A 13,771-nucleotide genomic window follows, 5' to 3' on the forward strand; every position below is an offset into this window, starting at 1 on the left:
CACACTCACCTCTAAGTTGGAGGTCCTGGGACTCAGCCAGCCGCTGTGTCAATGGATCTCTAACTTCCTGACAGACAGACCACAAGCCGTACGGGTGGGAAAACACACCTCATCCACCCTCCCCCTTAGCACTGGCGCCCCCCAGGGTTGTGTTCTGAGCCCCCTGCTTTACTCAATGTACACACATGACTGTGTGGCCACATCCAACTCCACCACCATCATCAAGTTTGCTGACGACACTGTTGTGGTGGGTCTGATCTCCAACAACGACGAGACGGCCTACCTACAGGAGGTTAAAAACCTGGAGAGATGGTGCCAGGAGAACAACCTTCTCCTGAACGTCAGCAAGACTAAGGAGTTGATCGTGGACTTCAGCACAAAGCGGGAGCGGGCATACCAACCTATAAACATCAGCGGGACCCCAGTGGAGAGAGTGGACAGTTTCCGGTACCTTGGTGTTAACATCATACAGGATCTGTCTTGGTCCTGTCACCCCAACACCCTGGTGAAGAAGGCCCGGCAGCGTCTGTACCATCTGAGACGCTTAAGGGACTTTAAACTACCCTCTCAGGTGCTTAAGACTTTCTACACTTGCACCATTGAGAGCGTCCTGATGGGCAGCATCACTTCCTGGTTCGGGAACAGCACCATGCAGGACAGACGAGCCCTCCAGAGGGTGGTGCGTTCAGCTGAACGTACCATCCACACTGAGCTCCCTAACCTGCAGGACATCTATAGCACACGGTGCAGGACCAGAGCCAGGAAGATTATGAAGGACCTCAGCCATCCCAACAATGGACTCTTTTCTCTGTTGCGTTCAGGAAAACGCTTCCGCTCCCTAAAAGCGAACACAGAGAGAATGAGGAGGAGCTTCTTCCCGCAGGCCATCCGGTGTTTAAACCAGGAAACACCCAGGATCTAGAACTGGCCCACTCTCTCCACCATCATCATCACACTTCTCTGTACATATATTCACCTTCGCACCACGACACTTTAAACTCTGGACTTGCACAGCACACTGCGCTTTTTATTTTATTCATACCACATGGACCATATTGCACAATATTGCACATGGACACTTTACGGACCTTTACACCACACCATACCGCACACGGACACTTTATGGACAACCCACCACAAATTGCCTATTGTTTACATATTGTTTACATTTTTATTTTGTTTACATTTTTCACTACACATTGTTTACTGTTTATATGTATATTTGCTCATACATTATCCTTTTATATATCTATATATCTTTATACCTTATATTCTTTTACTTTATTTTATTTATTTATTTTATTTTATTTTAATAGTTTTTCTTATACCTTATAGTTATTTATCTGCCTCCTTTTCTTCCCCCATCCTATTCCCTCATGCCGGACCATCGTACAAAACATTTCACTGCATGTCGTACCCTGTATGTATGTGTATGTGATGAATAAAATTTGATTTGATTTGATTTTGGGTTAGGATTAGGGTTAGTGTTTGTGTTAGGATTAGGGTTTGGTTTAGGATTAGGGTTAGCAACAATTTCCTCTGTGCTCTTTTCTCGAGGCTCTCCGGTTTGTGATTTAATATTATTGTATACTGTTATGTTTAGCAGGTTTATTATTTAGTGTGTTTCTTGTTTTAAGTGTTGTTTTTGGATTGTGTTTTTCCTTTGCCTGTGTTTGACTTTGAAACCTTGAAATTATACTCTGGTATTTTATTTGGTGATTTCTGTTTTTTGTTATTTTCTTTTGGATGGCAGACTTTGAGTTACTAAAGAACTCTGGAGTTATTTTTACTTTCGAATCGTCTCTGAACGTGAGTTCCAACGGCTCCATTCAACTGCTAGATTGTCTCCCACTCACTCGAGTAACCAGGGTTCAAGACTTGCACATACACACACCTACACACCCCAACACACTACACACCCCAACACACACACACACCGCATACATTCACACCCCAACACACACACTGCACACATTCACATCCCAACACACACATTGCACACATTTACACCCCAACACACATACTGTACATATACAGACCCCAACACACTACACATACTATATTCACACCCCACACACACACTGCACACATTCACACCCCAACACACATACTGTACATATACATAACCCAACACACACACTGTACATATACACACCCCAACACACATACTGTACATATTCACTCCCCATTTATATCCAGTAAACTGACTAAACTGACTAATTGTCTCCAACAGTCTGGAATGGATAACTGTGGTTGCTTTATGTAAAGAAGAACATTGTCTGCATACAATGATAGCTAAAGCTTTAGCCACAATTTTGAAGTCTACATTAAGTAAACTGATTGGGCGATATGAGGCACAGTCTTATGGGTTCTTTTCTTTTTTGAGGATCAAGCTAATAGAAGCAGTCCTCCAGGAATCTGGATTAAGACAGTCTTTCAAAAGATCCTTAACTACTGGCATGAAAATAGGAGACAGCACATGCCAAAAGTTTTTGTCATATTCCAGAGGAAAGCCATCAAACCCTGGTGCCCTCCCGCTAGGCATAGACTGAATAGCCGCATTTGCATTGAGAAAGGCCTGCTCCTCCTCTGAGATAAAACTGGAGTTCATAAGAAGTTTATAAGAAATAAACCCAGTCACTTCTTGGCATACCAACTCAAATATGAGTTTATTCCCATATTGATAAAACCTTTGAACATCATTAGAAGATTCCAGTTGTTTTTTGTGGGTTAAATTTTATGAATCAATTCCAATCTTTTAACCTCTTCTTCTAAAGTTTTCCTGTTCACTGCCTTTTGTTTTTTACGCCACATGGTAAAAGAGCTAATGTGGCCCCTTTAGGTGGCCTTAGCTGAGTCCAACCTCATCGTCAACACTACACAATCTTATATTCAGAACTACACAACCTCATCATCAACACTACACAATCTTATATTCAGTACTACACAAACTCATCGTCAACACTACACAATCTTATAATCAGTGCTACACAACCTCATCGTCAACACTACACAACCTTATAATCAGTACTACACAAACTCATCACCAACACTACACAATCTTATAATCAGTACTACACAACCTCATCGTCAACACTACACAATCTTATAATCAGTACTACACAACCTCATCGTCAACACTACACAATCTTTTATTCAGTGCTACACAACCTCATCGTCAACACTACACAACCTTATGATCAGTACTACACAACCTCATCGTCAACACTACACAACCTTATAATCAGTACTACACAACCTCATCACCAACACTACACAACCTTATAATCAATACTATACAACCTCATCGTCAACACGACACAACTACACAACCTCATCGTCAACACTACACAATCTTATAATCAGTACTACACAACCTCATCGTCAACACTACACAATCTTATAATCAGTGCTACACAACCTCATCGTCAACACTACACAACCTTATGATCAGTACTACACAACCTCATCGTCAACACTACACAACCTTATAATCAGTACTACACAACCTCATCACCAACACTACACAACCTTATAATCAATACTATACAACCTCATCGTCAACACGACACAACTACACAACCTCATCGTCAACACTACACAATCTTATAATCAATACTACACAACTTATCGTCAACACTACACAATCTTATAATCAATACTACACAACTTATCGTCAACACTACACAATCTTATAATCAATACTACACAACCTCATTGTCAACACTACACAATCTTATAATCAGTGCTACACAACCTCATCGTCAACACTACACAATCTTATAATCAGTGCTACACAACCTCATCGTCAACACTACACAATCTTATAATCAGTGCTACACAACCTCATCATCAACACTACACAATCTTATATTCAGGACTACACAACCTCATCGTCAACACTACACAACCTTATGATCAGTACTACACAACCTCATCGTCAACACTACACAACCTTATAATCAGTACTACACAACCTCATCACCAACACTACACAATCTTATAATCAATACTACACAACCTCATCGTCAACACTACACAATCTTATAATCAGTACTACACAACCTCATAGTCAACACTACACAATCTTATAATCAGTACTACACAACCTCATCGTCAACACTACACAATCTTATAATCAGAGCTACACAACCTCATCGTCAACACTACACAATCTTATAATCAGTACTACACAACCTCATCATCAACACTACACAATCTTATATTCAGTACTACACAAACTCATCGTCAACACTACACAATCTTATAATCAGTGCTACACAACCTCATCGTCAACACTACACAACCTTATAATCAGTACTACACAACCTCATCACCAACACTACACAATCTTATAATCAGTACTACACAACCTCATCGTCAACACTACACAATCTTATAATCAGTACTACACAACCTCATCGTCAACACTACACAATCTTTTATTCAGTGCTACACAACCTCATCGTCAACACTACACAACCTTATAATCAGTACTACACAACCTCATCACCAACACTACACAACCTTATAATCAATACTATACAACCTCATCGTCAACACGACACAACTACACAACCTCATCGTCAACACTACACAATCTTATAATCAGTACTACACAACCTCATCGTCAACACTACACAATCTTATAATTAGTGCTACACAACCTCATCGTCAACACTACACAACCTTATGATCAGTACTACACAACCTCATCGTCAACACTACACAACCTTATAATCAGTACTACACAACCTCATCACCAACACTACACAACCTTATAATCAATACTATACAACCTCATTGTCAACACGACACAACTACACAACCTCATCGTCAACACTACACAATCTTATAATCAATACTACACAACTTATCGTCAACACTACACAATCTTATAATCAATACTACACAACTTATCGTCAACACTACACAATCTTATAATCAATACTACACAACCTCATCGTCAACACTACACAATCTTATAATCAGTGCTACACAACCTCATCGTCAACACTACACAATCTTATAATCAGTGCTACACAACCTCATCGTCAACACTACACAACCTTATAATCAGTGCTACACAACCTCATCGTCAACACTACACAATCTTATATTCAGGACTACACAACCTCATCGTCAACACTACACAACCTTATGATCAGTACTACACAACCTCATCGTCAACACTACACAACCTTATAATCAGTACTACACAACCTCATCACCAACACTACACAATCTTATAATCAGTACTACACAACGTCATCGTCAACACTACACAATCTTATAATCAGTACTACACAACCTCATCGTCAACACTACACAATCTTATAATCAGTGCTACACAACCTCATCGTCAACACTACACAACCTTATAATCAGTACTACACAACCTCATCACCAACACTACACAACCTTATAATCAATACTATACAACCTCATCGTCAACACTACACAATCTTATAATCAATACTACACAACTTATCGTCAACACTACACAATCTTATAATCAATACTACACAACTTATCGTCAACACTACACAATCTTATAATCAATACTACACAACCTCATCGTCAACACTACACAATCTTATAATCAGTGCTACACAACCTCATCGTCAACACTACACAATCTTATAATCAGTGCTACACAACCTCATCGTCAACACTACACAATCTTATAATCAATACTACACAACCTCATTGTCAACACTACACAATCTTATAATCAGTGCTACACAACCTCATCGTCAACACTACACAATCTTATAATCAATACTACACAACCTCATCATCAACACTACACAATCTTATAATCAGTACTACACAACCTCATCGTCAACACTACACAATCTTATAATCAGTACTACACAACCTCATCGTCAACACTACACAATCTTATAATCAGTACTACACAACCTCATCGTCAACACTACACAATCTTATAATCAGTACTACACAACCTCATCGTCAACACTACACAATCTTATAATCAGTACTACACAACCTCATCGTCAACACTACACAATCTTATAATCAGTACTACACAACCTCATCGTCAACACTACACAATCTTATAATCAGTACTACACAACCTCATCGTCAACACTACACAATCTTATAATAAGTACTACACAACCTCATCGTCAACACTACACAATCTTATAATCAGTAATACACAACCTCATCGTCAACACTACACAATCTTATAATCAGTACTACACAACCTCATCGTCAACACTACACAATCTTATAATCAGTACTACACAACCTCATCGTCAACACTACACAATCTTATAATCAGTACTACACAACCTCATCGTCAACACTACACAATCTTATAATCAGTACTACACAACCTCATCGTCAGGACTTCTCCTCTCCTGTTAGAGGTCTCATAATGTAAGAGAAATGTAAGTTTGTGTAACTGCTGCTCCAATACAGATGTGCTGATGATGCAGAAATTCCTGAATGGTCCGTTGTGTTTCAGAAAACGTTCCCTCAACACATTTCAGCACAAAAATCTCATCACTTTAGTTCAGTTTGATTTGTTCGTGTTTGTAACAGTGGACTTTTCCCCAAAGCAGCTTCACCGAGATAACGAGGTTATAACATTGCAATGTAGAAGTTTAGTGTCTAGAAGTTTGTTACTTCTGAGTTTCTCCCTAATGAGTGATCCAGTGGTGATGTGGTGAGGGAAAAACCCTTCATGATAAAGAAACCTTGAGAGGAACCAGACACTAAAGGGAACCTCATCCTCATCATCAACACTGAATGTCCTTCATTACAGTTGCATCATATGGTTCTTTAGTTAGTCAATAACTTTATGGATCTATAGGCTGTTGATGTGGAACCATCTCAACTACACGGTGTCTAGAACTGAAGAGAACTTTATCCAAAATTAGCTCTGCTGAAGAGAAGAAAGACACGGGAACTTCTAGTCTAGCAACAAGGAGATTATGATAAATGATGACAAAATCTGCACTAAGATCTAACAACACAAGTAAGGAGACACAACCCTAATCAGAGGCCTAATCATTTATCATCAGTAGATGTGAGCAGATCTGCTGTGCTGCAACCTTTTCTACAATCTTTTAGATAAAGAGGAGCTTTGAGCTGGAAACAGGGTGAAGGTCAGGTTTCTTAATTAGGGGAAAAATGTATTTGATTAATAATAATATTAATAATAATATTAATAATAATAATAATAATAATAATATAAAACGGTTGAAATAATTGAAATTTGTGTTATTTTGTGATTTAAATAATTTTTTAAATAATTTGTGAATAAAACTAGGTTCTCTGGCTCCCTCCAGTGGTCATGGCCTGAAATGATACGCGCTTACGTGGTGACGTATTACAGAGCGTTATGACGTAATGAGTGCGCGTCCATGTTAGCTGAATTGCTAATGTTCAGGTGCCGGAGGAGCGGTGGATGTGTTCGGTACACAAAGGGAGTGTATCCGCGAGTAATATGCGGCAGTGTGGACTCTCCCGCTGGGCAGCGCGGTGCTGAGCTCTAACCTGTTCCCTGTATGTAATCGGTTTCCCGGGGGGAAAGTCCGCTCCGCGTTGTATGTCGTTCTCTTCCAGGCTAGGCTAAGCTAGGCTAAGCTAGGCTAGGCTATTCTCCAGCATGTACCCTGCGTGGGGCGCTTATGGCGGTGGAGGCCCGCAGCCCCAGCACTTCTCTCCGCGCGCTCAGCCTTTCCGCGGCCCGCCTCCGTCTGCCGGTGGCTTCGGGGGATATGGAGCTCCATCTCCTTGTTCGCCATCTCCGGCGAACAACTCCAACTTCTCCAGCCTGCATGAGCAGCATCTCCAGCAGATGCAGCAGCTTCAGCAGCTCCACCAGAGGCAGCTTCAGTCTGTGCTACACTACAATAACGCTAACTTCAACGCTGCTCCATCTCCAGTGGCTCCTCCACAGTGGAGCGGACCTGCGGCAGGATATCCACCACCTACATCTCACTTTCAGCCGGATCCTGCTCAGAACAGAGGCGCTGCTCCACCTGAACCCCCATCTGCACCTCCACCAGCACCCAAAACCACCACACCAACACCAGCTCACTCCCTGAACACCACAACCTCCACCACAACCACCACCACGGAGAGTTCAGCAGCAGAGCCAAAAGAGAAGACCGCTGACGTGTCTGCCATGTCTCTACAGGTAAGATCCATCTTTACTGCTCCATTAAATCACCGTCCACACACATCACCCTGAACCTTCCCGAGTCGCAGTCGTTCCCCGGCGCGCACACACACACACACACACACACACACACACACACACACACACACACACACACAGGGCAGTGTAATACACTATCAGGGTGCTGTAAATCACTTATTTTGTACCATGTACGTTAATTGTGTGTGTGCGTGCGCACGCAGGAGCAGCAGGATTACTGGTACCAGCAGCATCTCCACAACCTTCAGAAGTTGAAGAATGAGAAGATGAAGCAGGGAGGTAGTGACGTGTCCTCTAAAGGAAACACAGGCATGCCCCCTGACCCACCACCACATGAAGCCCCACCTCCTCCACCCCCTAAAGAGGAACCTCCTCCACCTCCTCCACCTGACGACAAGGTAACATCCCACTGCTGCTTCAGCAAATCCAACCTGCTCTACTGTACACTGCGAAGATCTAAAGTCGCGTGTGCGCGTGTGTGTGTGTGCACGTCTCAGCCCAGCATGGTGGAGTCTGCGGACCCGGCAGAGGCAGCGAGGTTACAGCAACTGCAGGTGGCAGCAGCTCAGTGGCAGCAGGTTCAGTACCACAGAGCGGGGTATCAGTACCAGGCCCTAATGCAGGAACACACACAGCTTCAGCAGATACTGCACCGCTACCAACAGGTCATTCAGCAACCTGCACACTTACAGGTACACACACACACACACACACACACACACACACACACACACACACACATCACCTCGTACACCATCCTGCAGTGATGAGTCCTGGTTCAGTGGAGTTCTGGTTCTCAGTCCTGAATGTAAGTGGACTGTGATACCTGCTGGTGTTAGAAGTTGTTGAAAGTTGCATGTTCTTGTCCTCCAGGAGGAGTAACAGGAGTGAGGATTTCCTTAGTTATTGATTCAGTGTCCTCACACTTCTTCAAAGTACTTAAACTTCATACACATTAATTCAAGACCAGGAAAGTTGTTGAAAACAAACCTCTCTTTAAAAGTGCTTTAATTAAATTTAAAGTCAGTTTTGTTTAGTGGTCTACAGGATCAAACCTGGGTATCAGCGGGTATCAGTATATAAATATATTTATTATTAATATTATTATTATTAGTAGTAGTAGTGGTAGTAGTAGTAGTAGTAGTATCTGATAGGTTCCTGAGCAGCGTTTCTCCCTCGTTATTGGAACAGTACCAGTACGACCTCCATTCAGTGGATTTAATGGAACACATTCAGAACATCATGACTCTGATAGTTTAAATGTAGACGTTGAGTGGAATCTGTTCCTCTTTACTGTAAGAAGTGATGGTTTATATGCAGGGGTGTGAGTTTGATGGGTGTTTTAATATTAAATAAATAGTGTGTTAGAAAGTTCTTGAACAGGAACCTTGTTAATCTGTTTTTTTTTTCCACTTCATCATCAGTCCATGTCTGCAGACCTGCAGTTGCAGCACTATGAGATGCAGCAGCAGCAGTTTGCACCGGTGTTGCAGGACTGGGACAGACACTTTAAGCTCTGGCTGGACCAGTTCCAGGCATATCCTCACAAAGACCAGCTTCAGGAGTATGAAGGTCAGTGGAGACAGTGGCAGGAGCAAATGAGCTCCACTTCAGCACATTTGAACGAGCGAGTGACCACACTGAGGGGCACGAAACAGCCGTATGGAGGTATGGTGGGAGCGTATGGACAGCCCTGTCCTCCTGCACCAGATATGAGCACCACCCCGATGGCACCAAATACTCTGGTTCCTTCCTCAGGTCGTCCTCAGGGCACACATCCAACCAATCCTTCAGGACCAAATTCTGTGGCTTCAGCTCCACGTCCAGGATCAGTGGCTTCAGCTCCCCGTCCAGGATCAGTGGTTCCTGTCTGTCCTCCTGGAACAGTGGCAAGACAGCCTGGTCCTCGTGGAAGGTTTGAAGGCCCGAGAGGTCCGAGGTACGTGTACATGTCTTACAACATTAAATATGGAAGCTGCTGGTATAAATGTAAAGTTGAACTTTGTGTATTCTGTCTGTCACATTTGAGCTAAAACTCATCAGGTAATAAACACACGTGAGACTGTTTTTAATTTTGTGTTGTTTTTTAGGTTTGAAGGTCCTCGAGGGCTGAGATTTGAAGTTCCATTACAGCAGAGATTTTGTGAACCAGGCAGGTTTGATGGTGGTCAGCACTTCGGAAAACCTCCACTAGGTAATGCGCATCTGTCAGGACCTTCAGGTAGATTTGAGACTCCACTTTCTCGTTATGAGAGACCTCCTGGACCACACCTGGGTCCACCCATAGGTCCATCTCCACCATCTGTTCCTGCCTCACAAACTAAACCTGGCCAGGTAAAAGAACCAAACTCACAGCTGGGCAAACCTGATTCTTCTTCAGCTCCTCTCCCTGAAAGTGTGACCACAGGCAAGAAAGAGAATGGAACCATTCAAAATGAAACGGAACAAAAGTCCATGTCGGATGATGTAATGAGTTCAGATGATGCGTTCTTTGTTCAGACTGATCCAATTCCTCAGTCTGACAAAGGCAAGAAACCTGACATCAAACAGGCTGTTAAAGAGAAGGACTCAAAAAAGGATAACTTCAAAACAACTGCTCCATCCTCAGCAGCTCCATCCTCAGCAGCACCTGTCCCACCAAATCAACCCCTAACTACTCCCAATAAGACCCCAGAGGCTTCAAAAAGTATTACTGCTCCACAACAACGTCCACCGCCACTTCAACAAGGCCCATTCCAATCTGACCTGCATAAGGAACCTCCTGGAACACCACACGAGATAAATCAGTGTCCTCCACATGCTCTCCGTGGTCACGGGAGGGGTCAAGCTCCTTTTTCAATGCGAGGGCGTGGACGTAGTCGAGGACACACAAGCAGACCTCTGGGTCCTCCGTCTTTATCAGATCCCAGTTTTCATGGGGAAGATGCTTCATATAAGCATCAGCCACCAATGGAAGAGGATTTTGGTTGGGGGGAGCATTCCCAAGAACCACATTGTATGATGAATGACCGGGAAGCTCAGGAGATGTGGCACCCTGAAGAGCATCATTTCCAGAAAGAATTTTATGAAGAGACTGAAGAACATGCAGCTCAGGGCCGAATGGATCCTGCAGAGAGACCTGCGGAACACTGGGAAGAGGAGCAGCCGGAGTACTGGGAGGAAGGAGATCAATACTGGGCAGAGAGAAGACCTACAATGATGCACCATCGACCCTCTTTGCCTCCTGAAGGACCTAGATGCCCCCCTTTCCAACCACGCTTTATGCACCACGGTCCACGTCGTCCTCCTCCACCATCAAATATGGAACGTGACCCACATGGCCCTCCTCCTTCTCCTTTTCCTAACATGGGGCCTCGTTTCCGACGTGGTTGTCCGGGTCCCTGGGGGCCAAGACCACGCCATGACCTGATGAGACGACCTCCTCTACCACCTCATGAACTATTGGAGAGAGAGCCAGTGGGTCCACCTGGGTACCATGATGAAATGGACAGAGAACCTGGTTGGCCTCTTTTACATGGTAGAGAACCCAGGCACCCTCCATTACCTCCTCATGAAATGAGGGATATGAGAAGGCCACCCATGCAACCACATCCGATGGCAATAGATAGGTGGAAAAGACCATCACTCGAAGATCCTCAAGGAGGCTATAAACAAGAATATGCTGAGTTTGGACCTGAGGATGATGGGTATCAGGGAAGACCTCCACCTGACTACCGCCCCCGGGATTACAGGGACGACAAAGAGTTTTACCATGCGAGAGATGAGTGGAGAGGAGAACATTCAGATCGTGACTTTCCTTCACATCCACCACGCGGGCCACCATCAGACCACCACAGAGAAGATCCCTGGAGGAAGGAAAGGGACAGACCGTTCTTGTATGAGAATGATGATCGAATGAGGGCTGAACAAAGAGGACCTGGTTATTCTGAAGGACCTCTGTATAGGGACAGAGATAATGAACCTCCCTTTCGTTCTCGTCCTGATTGGGAAAGACTTCCACCTCCTCCACTGAAAGAGAGAATCTACCCAGATCCCACTGAAGAAACTCGACCTCTTTATGATAGGAACTCCGAACTCCCCATCGCACCACAAAGCAGTGTTCCAGAAGCGCCACTTGATCAGATGTCACCAGGTGGAACCAAAACTGTTCTTGCACTTTCTCAAAGGCAGCATGAAATCATCCTCAAAGCTGCTCAGGAGCTGAAGATGATCAGGTACATGGATGCACGTACAGATGCACGATAATGTTTGATTAATTTGGTTAGTGTTTTTTTTTTTTTACTGGTTTTGTTTCTGGAAAACAGAGAGCTTCAGGAGAGCAAAAAGGTTCTGGGAGAAACTTCTGAGACTTCTGGTGTGGCATCTGAAATTTCTGCTGGTCTTCTTGGACTTGAAATTCCACCTGAGGTTAAAAATGCTCTTCAGGTAAGTTATGTTTTATTATAAACACATTCTGACTTAGTAATTTCCCAGACGAAACGTTTTAAGTGTATTATGTGGACAGGACGTGCCTGGGAGACTTTTGGAACCTGGAATGCACAAATCCAACCCAGTTGCAGATTTCCTCCACACAGCATCTGCACCACCTCCAAAACCTCCCTTCATTACCACCACGGTGGATTACGGTCACGGTCATGGTAAACACAGGCCCATTTTAACATGCTGAGTAGGTGGGGTATGGATTTGAAGAATTAATGGATGGTTTCTGTAAGCAGATGTTGGTGCAAAGGTGGAGAGGATCTCCTATGGGGAGAGGATCGTACTCAGGCCTGATCCTCTGCCATCTGATCGACTCTATGAGAAAGGTTGGTGTATTCTGCGCTCTGCTGTAAGTGGTGTGTTAATGCCAGAAGTTTGTAATGAACATTTTGCCTCCTAGAACTTCTTGGACGTCGGGACCCATACTACGATAGAAGAGGTGATTCCTACCTGGACCAGCGGGAGTATGGAAGGAATCGAGACAGAGAACCGTTCCGAGACAGACCTTCCCTGGATTACGAGAGGGATCGTGTGGAAAGAGAGCGTTACTCTAGAGATGAGAGGTGTGAAAGTTCTAGGAGTTTCTGCAGTATGTTCCTCAGTCTCTTTCCTGGAGTAGTTTGTGGTATTTACCCTGCCTTGTGGTTTGTGTAGGCCACCCCCAGGCCCACCCCGTCCTGCTTACCGTGATCGAGAGAGGGATGTGAGGGAGCACTCGAGTCGCTCGAGCCGAGATCGGGAGCCCTATAACCGATCTTCATATGAAAGAAGTCTGGATCGCTATGATCATGCAGCTTCAGGTTACACAAGTGAGTTCAGGAGGATTTGTTTATAACCTGTAGAAACAGGAGGTGGAGGAAACATCTGACCTGCTGTTTGCTCTCAGATGACAGGAGGAGTTACCCTGATGAACCTCCTCCTCCTTCTCTTCCTCAACGTGTGGAGAAGAAACCAGAGACCAAGAATGTTGATGACCTACTGAAGCCACCTGGCCGTGCAAGTCGTCCTGACAGGGTAAAGGTTCCTCCACGTTACCCATCACACTTTATAAATACACATGCTAATCAGGAACAGCACTTCACATCTGGTGTCGTT

General features: G+C 43.8%; 1 protein-coding gene across 1 annotated transcript; it reads left to right on the forward strand.

Moving 5' to 3' along the window:
- Positions 1–7,380: 7,380 nt before the first annotated feature.
- On the forward strand, positions 7,381–13,765 carry ylpm1 (YLP motif containing 1; the record flags this gene model as incomplete). Its single annotated transcript, XM_083570909.1, has 12 exons — positions 7,381–8,176; positions 8,401–8,595; positions 8,695–8,889; positions 9,622–9,865; positions 9,956–10,136; positions 10,288–12,411; positions 12,502–12,622; positions 12,702–12,834; positions 12,913–13,002; positions 13,077–13,239; positions 13,331–13,485; positions 13,563–13,765. Coding segments are annotated over exons 1-12 (4,338 nt in total), but the record flags the coding sequence as incomplete, so codon positions are not given.
- Positions 13,766–13,771: the final 6 nt, after the last annotated feature.

This window comes from Silurus aristotelis, assembly GCF_946808225.1.
Source record: "Silurus aristotelis genome assembly, contig: scaffold_117, whole genome shotgun sequence".
In the NCBI taxonomy this organism is placed as follows: Eukaryota; Metazoa; Chordata; class Actinopteri; order Siluriformes; family Siluridae; genus Silurus; species Silurus aristotelis.